At 31.5% G+C, this 17,325-nt stretch overlaps 1 protein-coding gene across 1 annotated transcript; it reads right to left on the reverse strand.

Moving 5' to 3' along the window:
- Positions 1 to 4,604: 4,604 nt before the first annotated feature.
- Positions 4,605 to 16,391, reverse strand: LOC146538310 (kininogen-1). The gene is made up of 7 exons (XM_085187041.1): positions 16,326 to 16,391; positions 15,545 to 15,682; positions 8,368 to 8,472; positions 6,732 to 7,048; positions 6,482 to 6,505; positions 5,530 to 5,671; positions 4,605 to 4,919 (listed from the first exon to the last, which is right to left on the reverse strand). Exons 1-7 carry the CDS (start codon positions 16,389 to 16,391, stop codon positions 4,605 to 4,607), a joined length of 1,107 nt encoding a protein of 368 aa, XP_085043167.1.
- Positions 16,392 to 17,325: the final 934 nt, after the last annotated feature.

Consider the following 17,325-nt stretch of genomic DNA (forward strand, 5'->3'; position numbering starts at 1 on the left):
TTATTTAGCATGTAGTAATATTATTGATTTAGTAAGTTAACAGATGTTACGGTTTTTCTGTCTTTTTGTGTATAAGTTCTTTTAATAATTACTTATAATTGATATTCTGTAATAATATTATAATTAAAAAATAATATAAAATATCTATCCGTTTGGAATAGTGGCAAAGGTACCGTGGAGTCCCAATCTTGATATTTTTCTGTACACTGAATATATTAGGGAAAAAACTATGTTTTGGCGCTTAAAATAACTAGTAGAATACAAATCTTTGATAAGACATTCTATTATTCTATAGGTCAATCAGCGTTGTCAGATTTTTTCTCGATGAAACGCGGTATTTTTGAATATTTTATGTAAAAAAGCGGGATTCTTTCGCTAAAAGCGGGACATAACAATAAAATAATGATTTAATTTATTATTTATCCATTTTTAAGGTTCCGTACCTTTTAAGGAAAAAGGAACCCTTGTCAGATCACTTTGTTGTCCGTTCGTCTGTCTGTCCATTTGTCTGTCAAGAGCTTTTATCACAGGAACACTTGGCGCTTGTCTAGATATCGAGCTGAAATTCATTTATCCAGATCTAAGGTCCCTTGAATTCCTTAAAAATCGTATTTCTACATTTACTTAAAAAAAGATATAGCAGATTATATCGCATTAGAAGCGATAAAAAAGCATCTTTTTATGTACAAAATTATTGTGTTCTTTTGTATTTGTTATATATTAATTTATTTCTTTAACAATACTTTTTGCACCTTTCTGCACTCTTTTAAAAAACAAATTTCTTGATTTTTTATGGTTGCCTGTAAGAAATTGGTTTTAGTGATAAGTCCGCAGTGGCACATTTGACTTTCAATTTGTGCAATAAAGATTTTTTTTTATTTATAGAAGCATATTTCGATACTATAAAGGATATCAAAATTGATAGGATACTTCCGGTTGACCTAGAAATATGAAATGTGAAATGTAGATGCTCTAAAGGTAGTATTAGTTCAGGGAAAAAATGAAAATTATATATTTGTGGTTAAGTATTAAAAAAAATTTCGAAATTTGGTATTAAAGCCGCTAGTTCAAGTGACGAATCAGATGAAAAAGCTCTGCCTAAGCTAAGCCTGAATTTCAAAAAAAGCTTGAGACCTTTAATTTCTGCACCATGATAAAATAAAAATACTTTTAATAATTTTAAAGTTACAATATTTGCCAAATGATATAATTCTGAAATTAGTGCGGAACCCACCGGCAATCAAACCCATAACCGTCGCGTTATAGTCACACCCTTGTGCCACTGAATAAGGAACAGAAGAACATACTTAACTCGAATCGCCATAACCAGACAACTGACGTGAAAAATCGTTTTGTAAAACTAATGATCACTGATACAAACACTCATTCTCTTCCTTTAAAGTCTAACGAGTAGTGATTCAATGGTTGCACAAATATAAAAATAGTTAAAAAAACGTGGTGATAAGCTACCACGTTCCCCAATTTCCACAAAATTTTAGATTTTATAATTATGTTGATTTGTTAAGTGCCTGCAACTCAACGCGGCGATATGACTCCCAGTAAATAAACTGCAGAAAATAATAAAAAAAATATTGCCCTAATTAGGGATTGAATTAATAACTGTCGCGTCCCGTTTATAAGACGGTGTGCTACTGCGCTACGATGGCCTTAAAATTTCGACTGCTTCTAGTACTTTAAAACTACACTTACACTCACACTTACATTATGATATATAGCTGTGAAATCTTACTACTTAACTAGCAAGACGAAAATCTTTTTTTTTTTTTTAAGAAAAAAGGACAAGGAAAACGAGCGTTAGGATCACCTGATGGTGATCACCGACGCCCACGACCCCGTGCAACACCAGAGGAGCTACAGGTGCGTTGCAGGCCTTTGAGGTGGAGATAGACGTGTTTTTGAAGGTATTTATCATAAATAATAATATACATAAATAGTTAGGTGAAATTTTATAATAAGCTTAACTGAACATCTCCTCTCTTAAATATATGAATAGCAAAAGTCATAATATGACTTCAAAGGAATGTCTTCTTGTATAGTGAAGTTCACTAATGAGGTGACTCGCTGTCTTACCTATTGCTTTTCATTTTCTTATATAAAAGTATTTATTGTACGTTTCATCGTTTGTAAACTTATTTCACCGAATTAATATAAGATACTATATTACTAGAGGCCGTCGTGGTGCAGCGGCACAAGGGTGTGGCTGTAACGGGACGGTTGCGGGTTCGATCCCCACTCGAGGAAGTGAAATAGTTATTTACGTTTATATTTCCATTTCTTCGCTCTGGTGTCGAGGCAAAGCGCGGCGTTGGGTTCTGCCACTCAACACGCAATGCCTCGAGAATTCGGCAGAAAGTGGAGAACGGAGTGTCTTAACACTAGGTTCCCTCTATCAACCGGGTTATGTGCGGGACACAGTGTGAAGCTGACTTTTTTTTAACTATATTACTAAAGGTGATAAAATATGATACTATGTGTATTTGATTTTAATATATTTTATTACAAGCTCGTATTTGGCTTAGTGCCTACCGTGTGCAGGATACAGCGAGAAGCTGATTTGATTTACAAACAAAATTAACCCTCCTCACATCCGCACACAGAGGGCAGAGGGAACCTAATGTTAAGAGACTCTGTTCCTCATCCTTCTGCCGAATTCTGGATTCATAAAACATAGGAGGCAAAAAACTAAAATGCAATATAATTACGTTTTACTTTTTCTTTTCCACGTTTTGTATTTGTATTATTTATATCGATTTATTTTTAAGAAAGACTTAATTTTTTAGGGCTCTAATTACGAAAATATTATAGACCTAAGATGCGGGAACTGAGCCGGCATTGGCATCGTAATATAGACTACAGAATAATTCTAAAGAATATATTATGTACTATTGTTATTTTGTTGTTCAGTACGTACAGGTTTTATTAAATTTACATGTTTTGTGCCTGGTGGTAAAAAATAGCCAAGTCAAATTGGTGCTTGAATTTTATACCGAGTAAATACTGAACTGGACATCCATATATGGTATGTATGTATGTAGATCTCCCCTTTTTTGTATTTAATTTAGCTCTCACTTCCCATTTATGTTTCTGGAAGGGGGATGATGGGATATCATTACTTCTTGTGAAGAAATTATTATTAATTGTATTTATTTTCCTACGTTCTTGTTCGAATATTTCTAGGTCACCTAGAAATGGGTTAGGTTTTTGATGAGTGAGTCAGTCACAAAAATTCAGGTTCAAATGTTAATATATCAATAACCATTTGAGTTAAATTATAGAAAATTTAATATAAATCGCGAGCTAGCGGGTTTTACCAAATGAGCTACATTTCATGCATTTAGACTAAATGGCTTACGATTAATGAAGGGCTCAAAATTAGCTTGAAATGGTTAGTATCATGATTAATTAATTCAAATTGACGAATATCAAAAAATAAAAGTTAAATAATAACAACTAAACTGTTTTTAGATAACAATGCTTAATGTTACATCATTAACATGAACATTAGCGATCCGCTCACACCCGCTCCCACCACGTGTTCCAATAACATTACCATTTAAATTTTAAGTCAATATATTAAAAACGAAAGTTTCAGCCAACTGAATAAACAGTAGATTCACAGCAATTTACAATATACTTTATATTGATATAACTTTTTTATTAATCGAGCGAGGCCGTCTTGGCGTAGAGGCACACTTATGTTACTGCTTTTTCCGTCCGTCTGTCTGTCTGTCCATCCGTCTGTTTGTCTGTCTGTCTGTTAAGAGCCTTTATCTCAGGAACGCTTGGTATCAATATCGAGTTGACATTCTAAACATATATTCAGGCTTACGGTCCTCTGATTTCCTGAAAAAATCGTATTTTTACATTTACTTGAAAAGAAGATATGTCCCTTTATATAGCAAAAAGCAACGTTTAATTCGTCTCTATAAAGGGAATCTATCATAATAGGCCACTTCCGGTTGACCTAGAGTTATGAAATTTGGCATCTAGCATGTACAGGTAGTACCTACTAGTACTAGTTTAGGAAAAATCTTAAAATGATTTGATATTTTTTTTATTAATTTTTTTTTTCATTTATAAACCCATTTAAATAAATGGTTAGGGGAGTTTCCAAAAATAGAATTGTGCAAACTGTATTTAAATAAGTGAAAACATTCCTGAGAAGAACGTTAAAAAAATGCACAGATAAATAGACAAAATTTAAAAAAAATATCGTTTCGATAGAACAATAGAACACTATTACATTTGATAAATGCCCTCAATAACATTTTTTAAAAATGTCTTCCATGATAGAAGTTACAATTTTATTATTAGTACAGATAAGTTGTGTTTTTTCACTACAATTGAATGAGAACTACGATTATGCAACCTCAAGGTGTTAATTATTTTCATATTAGATATCTTAAGTGCACCGCAAATGTATATTATATATTAATTAAATATAAATTAAAATTGAACGTAATTCAGTGTTTGAAATAAATAATTCAATAGTTAAAGCGGGCGAAGCCGCGAGCGGGTCGCTAGTATAAATAAATAAAATAGAAATGTATAAAATTAAACCAATCAACTAATTTGTATAATTTTTATTTGTTTGCGTTTGGTGTACATTTGGTTGTAATGTCTCTCTTCTTTAACCACGGCACGTCTACTATGTCAGCGTGACAACTAATCACGCTACATCCGTCTGCGGCGACCGTGGAACAGTTTGTTGGTACTCCAAAGAAGTCTATTCTATAATAGATGCCCGCCACCACCTGTTCAGACGCTCTGGTCACTTGCAACACATTGTACGATATTGAGGCACCATTGTCATTTGAATATTTAACAAGAGCCTCTTGCGCCAAAAGGGTATACTTCGCATCATTAGGATCCTTTTCCACTGGTGCTCCAACAAGTGACTAAACATAAAAATATTAGATATAAGTATATGTAACAAGTAATCAATTCGTATTATATGATTTTAAATAGATATCCAAAATTTTTATACTACCAGTTCAAGGTAAGATATAAATATATATTTCTGGTTTAAATAATGCAGTCGAGACCAGTGCAGAGAAGAAACCATGTATTTTTGTAATGTAAGTAGGTACCTAATTGTAAAAGGCTTTTATTTCTACATCTAAATTATGGCATATGTTATTACTGATTATTTATTTACACTTAGTAAATTATTATTTAGATAAAAGAAAAAAAAATAAAGCAATCCACACACAAAAAGCGGCCTTATCGTTAATCGGCGATATCTTCCAGGTAACCTTTGTGTTAGAATTTTTTTATTGCAATAAAGATTGGTTAGTGTAAATATACGTGTTACATATGTTTTTTATATCATAATAGTATAATAATAATTAATAATATTAGTTTTTGTGGCACAAAACGTTTAAAGACTAAAGAAACCCCGATCAACTTACTTTAAAAAGTAAGTTGGAAACTTTATTGTCACTCTAATTAACATAAATAAATGCATATTAATTTTAAATAGGAACTAAAATTAAAAAGATAACTTACGGAAGCCGAGGCGGCGACCACGAAAGGCAAAATCAAAATAAAAGTACATTTAACATCCATTTTGTGGTATTTAGAACGTTTCAGTGCACTGCTAGATGTAGACTGTGCGTTAAACGCCGGTGATGTTAATTTATACTTGTATCTATATTATTGTTTGACATTAAAAAAATGTCACATGATTCAATAACGTAATTTTAACATTAAGCGTGAAAAATTATATTGATTTAGTATGTTGACAGATGTTACGGTTCTTAATTTTATAACTATGTACGTACATAGTAATCTAGCTGCAAGCTGTGAGGTTTTTCTGTCTTTTTGTGTATAAGTTCTTTTAATATTCTGTAATAATATTATAATTAAAAAATAATATGAAATACCTATCCATTTGGAATAGTGGCAAAGGTACCATGGAATCCTCTTGATACTTTGGTCTTTGGTAATTCTCAGTCGTTTTTGCTTTCAAAAACGATAAAACTTTCTTCGGGACTATTCTTCAGGAGACTCCAGCTTACTCTTCTTACTGGCGTCAGTCGATTATATGAGAATAAAATATCAATGGAGGTTGATGTTATTAAGAAAACCGATATACTCGTACACCAGAAACCTCTACTTGAATTTCTTAAACAGTGTTTCTACATTGCAAAATTATTTGAAATAATTTTCATAAAAAATGTTGAAGTTTCTTTATATTAACAATAGTATATCCTATGCTATATAATAGTATATTCTAGTTTCTACTTAATAACATTTGTGTTAATAGTTGATTTGATTTTCAGTAAATACATTTGTATTTTGTAACTTTATTAATCTCATTTTAATATATTTCACTTCTGATTCCTAATTACATAGACAATTAACTTTTATTTATATATACATAGATAAACTTGGATAAATTAAACCATTTTATTGATTCTACTTCTGTTGAGTGGCAGAACTCAATGCTGCGCTTTGCCTTGACACCAGCGAAGAAATGCCGCTGCGCCAAGAGGGCCCAAATATAAACAACATATTACAACACGAAAGTAATTTAGTGTTTTAAATAAATAATTCAGTACATTAAGCGGGCGAAGCCGCGTGAGTGTCTCTAGTATAAATAAATAAGATGGAAATGTATAAAATTAAAATCAATCAATCAATTAATCAATTTGTATTTTCATTTATTTGTTTTTTTAGTGTAGTATATTGTGTCGAACAGAATATACTACAGTGCTAAAGGTGTACATTTGGTTTTGACGTCTCTCTTCTTTAACCATGGCACGTCTAGTATCTCAGCGTGACAGCTTATCACGCTACATCCGCCTGTGGCGACCTTATAACAATTTGTTGGTACTCCAAAGAAGTCAATTCTAAATATAAAACCCGATACTATCTGTTCAGTTACTCTGGTCACTTGCAACACATTGTAAGATGTTGAGGCACCATTGTCATTTGCATATTTAATAAGAGCCTCTTGCGCCAAAAGGGTATACTGCACTTTAGTAGGATCCTTCTCCACTTCTCCTCCAACAGGAGAGTATCCCTAAATAAAAAATAAAATAAAAAATAAACAAATTTAACAGGTAACCAATTCATATTATATGATATAAATATATCTGTTTTAAAATAATACAATCAAGACAAATACAGAGACGAAACGATGATTACTGAATTATTTATTTACGCTTAGTAAATAATAATATAAACTTTTATTATACGAGAGAAATATTTTTTTTTACGTCTGTAAATAGATTTTTTTATAAAATAATAATTTTAAAATATTAAAAAAGACACTTTTCCGACTGTGGTACAAGGGTTCAAGCCATCGGTGGCTATGTCTCCAGAGGAACCTATATATGCGCCATCTCAAGTAAAACTGCCGGATCCGAATTCGGAAATTAGTACAGAACCCTTGGTGGACGAATCTGATTTGCAATGGTTCGTCTTTCTTGTTTTGATGCGTCAAAATAAAAACGGCACTCTAAAAAATTTGAGTTGGCAAAATCTTTTGTCACTCTAATCAACATAAATACCGTCGTGGCGCAGCGGCACAAGAGTGTGACTGTAACGCGACGGTGGTGGGTTTGATCCCCACTCGAGGAAATGAAATATTTATTTACGTTTATAATTCACTTTCTTCGCTCTGGTGTCGAGGTAAAGCGCGGCGTTGAGTTCTGCCACGCAACACCCAATGCCTCCAGAATTCGGAAGAAAGTGGGCAATGGACACATTAACACGAAATTCCCTCTGCCTACCCTATGCTATGTGCGGGATACAGCGTGAAGCTGATTTTTTTTGATCAACCTAAATAACTGCATATTTATTGGAATAGGAAATAAAATTAAAAAGATTGTTATGACTTACGTAAGCCGAGGCAGCTATCACGAAAGGCAAAATAAGCGTAAGTGTATATTTAAGTCCCATTTTTATAGTGTTTCAGTGCACTGGTCGTTGTAGACTGTGCAATAAAACTAAATGGTATTACTTTATATTTATAAGTTTACTAATACTTGACATAAAAATATCACATGATTGATCAATTTTATTATTTAGCATGAAAAATTATATTGATTCGTTAAGTTAACAGATGTTACGGTTGTTCATTTAATAACTATGAATATAGGAATCAATCTAGCTACTTGGCCAGAGCTTTTTTCGGTCTTTTTATGTATAAGTTTTTTTTAATAAGTACTTATTAATAAATAAAATTATTTTAAAAACTTAGCTCACTTAGCATATAAATGCTTATTGGCTATTATTGTAATTTTATTGTGGGAGAGACGGGGGAAGATGGGAAAAGGAAATATCCTGTTTCCACAGTTCACATTTGGTTTTCGCAACACAATTCCAGGATGCCCTTACCTCGTTACCAACATTTTTGACAGCAGGTGTAACGTTCCTGTCACACAAATCCGAATGTACCACTGGGCCAAAAAACTCCATCCAGTTGCAACTATTTGCTTTTAACTGTGACATTTGATGTAAAAATTAAATTATGTAGGATGTGAACTTATTAATTAATCTTTTATGCAGTACTTAGTATAAAAATATTGGAAGAAATCATTTAGTTACGGAAGAAACAGAACTATTGAATAAATTAAATTCATTTTCAGAGGTAAATATTTGTTGAAAGCCGCCTTTCGTGGTGTGCTTATAGTACCTACTTTTCAATCGTGTTTTATTTTCATGTTATGTCTACTGCATCGATGTGCCATATGTATCAATGTTCCCTCTCTCCCTATTAATAATGGAAGATTTTGAACGATATAAATGGGGAAAATCTAAAATATTCATTCAATTATTCATTCAGTCGATTAATTTCATTCAGATTGAATGAAATTAATTGATGGAATGAATTTTGATATTTTTTTAACCGGATTCCATATTCAGAACCTAACCAAACTTTTGTCAAAGTACCCTTGAAGTGTGTTTTCAAATAAAAAAAAAGAATAATTGAAATCGGCTGGAGTCATATTGAGTTATTCGTGCATTTGTCGCGCTCGTACTTAATGCAAATTTAAGATTTGTGTAGTTTTTTTTGTGGATACCATCGTCAGAAATGGACCAAATTAAAATGGGATCACACGCGAAGATTTAACTTTCAGGTAAAACAGGAATCATTAAAATCGGTTTAATCATTCCTTTTTTAGACCTAAAACCTAGTGAAAAAAAAATCAAATTGATCCCTTCAAATTTCAAATCAAATTGAACCTTCTAATACAGAAGTCGCTTAAAAAAGTAGGATTGCATAAAATTGAACTGAAGTTTCAACAGAATATTGGCGTTAAACATTTTTAATTATCATTTCTACAAGATTTAAGCGATGCACTGACAGACATTACCTTCCAAGTATTATAAAAAAAAATATTTTTCTTTTTTATTTTTTCATATTTTTTTACGGTAAAATACACTTAAGTTAAGAAGCATTGAATATTTCTTATTACTAATTGAGTGATTTTTTCTAGAAAACTTTCGTGGTCGGAATTACTACGAGTACATTCGCTGTTCTTAAGCAATGATATTAGTTTTCCGTTTCATAATTGAAAGAAAGTTCCTTTGTTAATACATTTATTAAAAATATAAACAACTCAGTAATAGATATGTTCTATTCAGATCATTATAATGATTATTATGTCATTTATTTTTAAATTTTCTCAATTCTTAGTTATGAAATAATATTATAATGGTTTTAATATTATAACAATAAAGGTTGTCGTGGTGCAGGGGCACAAGGGTGTGACTGTAACGCGACGGTTGTGGATTCGATCCCCTCGCGAGGAAACGAAATATTTAGTTACAGACCGTTTCTCCGCTCTGGTATCGAGGCAAAAAGCGCGGCGTTGAGTTCCGCCAGAATTCGGCGGAAAGTGGGGAACGGAGTGTCTTAACACTATGTTCCCTCTGCCTAGCGTATCGTATGCGGGATACAGCGTGAAGCTGATTTAATTTAATTTTTATTTTTAATATTGTAATCTTTATCTTATTTAATTAAGTCTTTTCAAAGATAGGTAGGTACTACTTGTAAAGATAAATCTTTAGATCTATCTAATCTAAATATTATAATCTTTAGTATTGTCATACTTTAGAATAGAATAGAATATACTTTATTGCACACATAAGAAATATATAGAAAGAACAACATAAATAAAAATAAAAGAAAAACACGTATGCAAAGGCGGTTTTATTGCTTTAAGTAATCTTTTTTCTTATTTAATAAATAATGTAGGAAAATTATTGTTCTTTTAATGAGAGAAGATGTAAATGACACCAACAATAATCGAAGTGTCTTTCGCCTTAACAAGCCATGTACAAAATGTGCATAATTTTTTATGAAAAGTCAAAATTCATTTAAAACGCGCGGAGCGCGTGGCCAAGTTTTTTTACGAACAGAACTGGCGAGCAGCACCGTGTGTTATTTTACACGAACCATTTGAAGCCACTTTTTACCTATTCGTAACTCAAAAACTATTCCACCTAAACCTATCATATTTAGCTCAAATATTTAGACCCCCTACCTGTATACGTGCATTAAATTTCATAAACACAGCTCAAACAGTTATTTAGATAATGACGTCCAAAAATCGTAAATTTTTAGGGGGGTGACTGACCTATAGACCTTAATGTTAACCAAGTTCCAGATGACCTGGAATGGTGAAATTTAGCATCCGGTTAAGTAATTGGGTGTATGTAAAGGAAAAAATCCGAAACTAGTATTTTTTTAACATTTTCCTATAATTTTTCAATAAATAGATTCAATTAGGAACATTTACTTATAGTGTAGCGCCTGGCATAATATAAGAGCAATGCATTATATATATATTGTTGCTTTTATTTATGTCACACGTTAGTAAATATTTTATTTGTTTTGTAGACTAACTTCACTATTACTTACGTAAGCCATCTACAACAACATGATGCTTTCAAGTATATTTTAAGATAAGATATGTCTCCATTTGTAGCTGAAAATGACTCTAATTTATGTCCTGAGAAAGCCTGTCATCATGTGGACTTCAAGGGCTTCACGTAAAAATATAAAAATATAATAAATGGATTAACATCCTTCATTATTATTTATTCCTAGCGGACGCGCGCAGCTTCGCTTGCGTATTTAGGGGTGAATTCTAATAACCCATGAAACATGTGTTCAATGAAATATTTTTAAGAGTCTAAACTTAAAAAGTTTATTAAAATCGGTGGCGGTTTAAAGATTTTTCCATACAAACTTTCAACCCCTTATTTGCACCCTTAGCGGGAAAATTCTAGAAAACAATAAAACACGTATTCAATTAAATACTTTTAAAAATCTAAATTTCAAATTTTATAAAAATCGGTGCCGATTTAAAAAAAAATCCATACAAACTTTCAACCCCTATTTCACCCCTTTAGAGTAAAAATTTTTCAAAATCCCTTCTTAGTGGATGTCCAGATTACGAAAGTAAACGTCTGTCCAAACTTTACGTTTCTACCATCAGCGGTTACGGCTGTGAGTGCGTCTCACCTCAGTCAGCGAGGACAAGTCCTTTTATATATGTAAATAATAAATGGATTAACATCCTTCATTATTATTTATTATAATTTAAACATATGTTTTAGTACTTATTATACTAAGAGTATTTGCATAGTCGATTAATGTATTTGATATTAAATTATTATTACAATATTTAAGTACTAAGTCCTATATAAGATCCTATAAGGGTTCTGTTTTATTGCTTTCGAGGTACAGAACCCTAAGACAGAAAAAAAATACACTAAAAAATAAATATAAAAAATATATATATATATTGATAGAAATATATATAAAATTTAATAATAGTATATTATCTGTAAGGCCAGTCGTGGCACCGGGGCACAAAGTGTGTCTGTAAAACGGACTGGTTGTGAGTTCGATTCCCACTCGAGGAATTGAAATATTTATTTAAAATTATATTTCCACCAAGGCAAAGCGCGGCGTAGAGTTCCGCCACTCAACACGCAATGCCTCCAGAATTCGATGGAAAGTGGAGTTACTGAGTGTCTTAACACTAGATTCTCTCTGTCTACTCTGCTGTGTGCGGGATACAGCGTGAAGCTGGTTTGATTTTTAATTTGATATATGCAGCCTACCAGCTATCTTAACAGAAGTAATTATAAAGTAATTATTAACAGTAAAAATTTAAGTAATTGTTAATAAAAAAAATAAGAGAAAAAAAAAAAATTAAAAATTACTTAAACAAAATAATAAAAAGTAAATAAATCTGCTTTACGATGTATCCCACACATAGCGGGGTAGACAGAGGGAACCTAGTGTTAAGACACTCAGTTCCCCTCTTTCCATCGAACTCTGGAGGCATTGCGTGTTGAGTTATTCCAACAAAATAATAAAATTAGAAAAAAATAATTATTATTATTTCAGATTTCTAAACGCAGCATACATTAATTACTTTCTAATCTGACAACTGTCATTTAATCAACAAAATAAAAACTATAGTCGAGATTCATAGATAAATATAATAAATTTTCATATATAGGGAAATTGTGCTCAAGATGGCATACTATGATAATATGACACACTACCAATATTGATGAAACTATTAGTGCTAAGTGCGATCTTGTTACGTTTTAGAGAGTGTCTGTAGATGCAGCTAGTGCTTAAATTCAGTATGGGTGCAAATGAATGCAGATGGGCAAATAATTCATGTTTTCGTTTTTTTCAATTGCAACAAATTTTTCTTTCGCTTTTGCTTGATGGTGAAAAGATATGTAAGATAAAGATTTTCTATTTGAACTTATTATAAATGTAAAATAGGATTATTATATGACACAACTAACGCTAAAAGCGCATCCTAACCTATAAATTTTTGTCACAACGGTTAAAATTAAATTCATATATCTATTGGGTAAGATGACATACAAAACGTGAGTATAAGATGGCATACTATCTTACCCTTATAAATAGAATCGATATATTTTTTTTGCTTTACGTACAAAATGCCTGGCAATTACAAACGAATATATATTGGTCACAAGAAGATATGGATAAGGCTGCTAGAGCAAAGGCATTCAATAGCCGCAGGTGACGAAGTTTATTTCCCTTTTGGAAAAGGAAGTGACTGATAACGGAATCCAACCTCATAAAATTTGCAACATGTATGAATCTGGCGTTAATACTGTTTAAAAGCCCCTCAGCAAAGAAGAAACTATTTATTTGTGAACTATGCTCGACATATAATGATGGCGTTTTTATGCCACATACTAAGTGGCATACTAAAAAAAAAAAAAGTATGTCATTTTACCCTGTAGATATGTCGTCTTACACTGGTCGACCTAAGTGCGATTTTTATTTGTTTTTTTGATTTTTGAAAGATGATTGTTCTGAAACTAAAATAATTTCGTTGATTATGAAATATATAATAATACGCAATATGCTGTTCTCAGATGACTTTATTTATTTGAAATATTTGTCTTCAAACAAAAAGTATGTCATCTTAAGCACAATTCCCCTAATTAAATATCGTCTTAAGAGTAATAAAACATAATATTATTGACCATAATAAAAAAGTAAATACCTAATTATATTAGATATATTTTATTGTACGAAGGCGCTCATATTTTAATGGTTTTTTTGGCCTGGGTTTCATGATTTTACTGGTTTTAGGAACATTTGTGAAAACGGCAGAGAACGAAGTCGACCTTGGGATCATATCAATTCAGATTGGTACCGTCAGCACTTAATAAACTTATTGTTTAAATTTTTTCCAAGACATGTTGAACAATGAGTCGTTCAATAGAATTGCTTGTGGTTGAAACAAGAACTTACACCGAATTGTTCCAATGCCTCCCGATGGGAGCTGTTTCTTACATGCTATTGCATATTCTTTGTTTGAGCGTATTGATATACAACAAACTAATAAATTGCGCGAGACTATAGTAGAGTACGTATGGCGTAACTGGAATGATTTAAGTATCTACACTAGCGCTCGAAACGGGAATCCTTACTCTTCTAAAGAAGACATGCTTTGCTTAACTACGTACGGAGCTACTTCTGAAATAAAGGCTGCAGTAGATTTGTACAATATTAAGATAGAAGTGTATTATCACAACGGTGTCCTATTTGGTTTATTCGGCGAAGAGAAATGTCCTATGAAGCGCTTACTCTAAACTATGTTTTAAAAAGAGCAACTCTTGAGTTTCTTGCCGTAGTAGCTTCCTATAGGAAAAGTACTTGTAATCTTCCTACTTATAATTTCTGAACAAAAAGTAATGATATCCCATCAAAAACATAAATGTAAAATGAAAGCCAAGTTTTGTAATAAAACGTATCCTTTCAGCGATAAAAGAAGTGAGATGTAAATGTATGCCAAGTTCAATGGTCAGTCCTGAAATTTATTTTTAACAATATAAAATATTTTATAACAACTGAAAATGCCCATTCTTCTTACAACTTGGAGACTTTATTTATGTGTAATATCTGACTTGGCTAGTTTTCAAATTAATTTACATCGATATAAATGAATGTATTCAAATTCTATTCTACTCAGATTCTACTGTAAATTCTTATGAAAACTAGCCAAGTCAGATATTACACATAAATAAAGTCTCCAAGTTGTAAGAAGAATGGACATTTTCAGTTGTTATAAAATATTTTATATTGTTAAAAATAAATTTCAGGACTGACCATTGAACTTGGCATACATTTACATCTCACTTCTTTTATCGCTGAAAGGATACGTTTTATTACAAAACTTGGCTTTCATTTTACATTTATGTTTTTGATGGGATATATTATAATAGATACAGATTGAAATAGTTTTCCGTAGTCTGTCATCCGTCGCTCGTGACTATCGGCCTACGACGCTAATTTATATGTAACGTTTCTGTAGGAATTGTCATAGTTTATGAAACTATATATGAATATACCTACTCCAAATGCACGCTTTTAGTAAAACCTCTCGTTCCAATTACAATTTTAGATAATGTAGTGTCTAGATATATTTAATTTTATTAGAAAACAATAATAATAATAGAACTAATTGGCGCGTATAATAATATGCGTTGGCGTTGCCATAGCCACGTGTATGCTATATTATAAACATTATTAAAATTATTTTGTATTATTATATTTAATGTTTTTATCAGTTCAGTTCAGTTCTTTATTTAGGGCGCTTCGAGCGTGCCATTTGAGCACTAATCACTTCGCCAATGTCACGTTGTATGGAGGGCACACAAATGTTTTTATAATTATTAAGAAAGTTATGTTTTCAAAGATATACAATTTCATATTAAATAAACATAAACTTTAAATTAAAAAAAAAAGGGTTAAGCATCTTTTTGTTTATTTTGCTTTAATTGTGCTGGATTATTGTACAATTGGGGTACATTTAATTGTAATATCTTTTCTATTTAACCACGCGCGTACCCATATTTCGGCATGGCAACTTATTAAACCGTTGCACAGACTCGTTACACAATTCGTAGCTAATGCAACGAAATCTAAATCGATTTCTACTCCAGCGACAATTTTTTCAGTTGCCTTATTCACTTGTATGACATTATAAGCTACCGTAGGGTCATTTTCATAAACATGTTTAAGGAGAGCCTCCTGTGCCAGAATGTAGTATTTTGGTTGATTTGGATCCTTTTCTTCTGTTGCTGGTAATGGGGTTGGGTCTGGGGATATCAATCCTTGTCCAGCAGAAACCTGTATAAAATATATAACAATTCATATAGTACTTGTAAATAATTATATATTTAAAAAATAATATAGGGTACTGTAGACCGTCTACATTCTGTCTGTTACTACAGTCAGCGTTAAATAGCGAATATCTCACGAGTGATAGAAAAAGGTATATAAGGGGAGAACGGTACGGGTGACAACGCGGGACGCGCACTTTGGTGTTCCGTTGTTCTTCAAGCGTAGTGCTTTTGTATCGAAAATGGACCCTGCCACGAAGAATGACCTGGTTGACATATTTTTTTTATAAAATATGTAAATAAATTCAAATAATATAGATTATTAGTAGACAGATATATAATACTTAATATTCACTTAATATCCATCCGTATATCCGATGCTATAGTCTATAAACACTGCAATGTTTTAACTGTACCCCGTCCTCCCCCAACTTAAAATGACATTTAAAATAATTAAGGTTCAGGATGGAAAGCAAAATAAGTCTTTCTGTTAAGGAAACTTAAAAGTTATTTAGACTAAGATAAGTGTTTTGATGCGTCATCTAATTCGAAATATTTTTAATTGAAAAAAAAAAAGAATTATTTAATACGATTATACCTTATATTTTAATTTAAAAAATATATAATGAATATTATTGTACAATATTTACTTCAATCCAAGCAGCTATTAGGAGCCACAAAATCAACCTTAGCTGTCGTCCCATTTTGTGACCCATCATGACTTCAAAACACAACCAGACGTCTACTATATATTAATAGGTAATGATTGTAATATATATTTTATGTTGAAATATTACTTCGATTTTAATCAACAATGTTAATATTAGGCATAGAAAATCGTATAAATTTGTAAAGTTTATACACGTTACGGTTTTTAAATTTCATTTTTATTATTATTAATATAGTAGCTTTGATATTCGATATAAACACGTGTAACTTGGAGATAATTAAACCTTTTAACAAACAGACGCTTAGTAAATGTTATAGACCTAGTAAAAAAATAAACTGTGATGTTAAAATGGGTGTGGGTTCAATCGCTACTCGGAGAAATATACTATTTTCATTTCCTATATAAAGTGAAGAAGTGAAGAGTCCTAGAGTTTCTCCACTTATCACGTATCCCTCGAATCATTAGGTACTAAAAATAAACTTAAACTTAAATATCAAAATACGTAAGCTATTCATTATAGCAGCTATTCCAAGTATTTCTTAAGAATACGGTATTATAGTTTTATATGAAAATGATGTCACGAACTTGCGTACAAAGATACCTTTTCAATGGTACTGAATAAAGCTTTAGGCTATTAGATTCTGAGCACGCGCGGTTTGGCCGCCCATATTGTTAATATTCAACAAACGCACGATATATTTGCTTTATTAAAAAGGAAGATTTTTAGGATCTACTCTGAAGTATTTTGTGGTCTGTAATATTAAAAAAATACTCGTATATTCGTAATGAAATATGAATATAATGTTTTTAATAATATTTTAAGATGGTATATGATAGTAAAATATTTTAGTGTATATATGTAAATAGATATTGTATGCATTTTTAAAGATGTTTTTTCTTATTATACGAGACATTACTAATGACATTTTAATATTGTAGGGTCTAAAATAGCTGATGTAAAATCCACCTGATTGATGTAA

The sequence above is a fragment of the Heliconius melpomene genome, chromosome 6 (assembly GCF_056956725.1).
Source record: "Heliconius melpomene rosina isolate 202511_hmr_F chromosome 6, ASM5695672v1, whole genome shotgun sequence".
NCBI lineage: Eukaryota > Metazoa > Arthropoda > Insecta > Lepidoptera > Nymphalidae > Heliconius > Heliconius melpomene.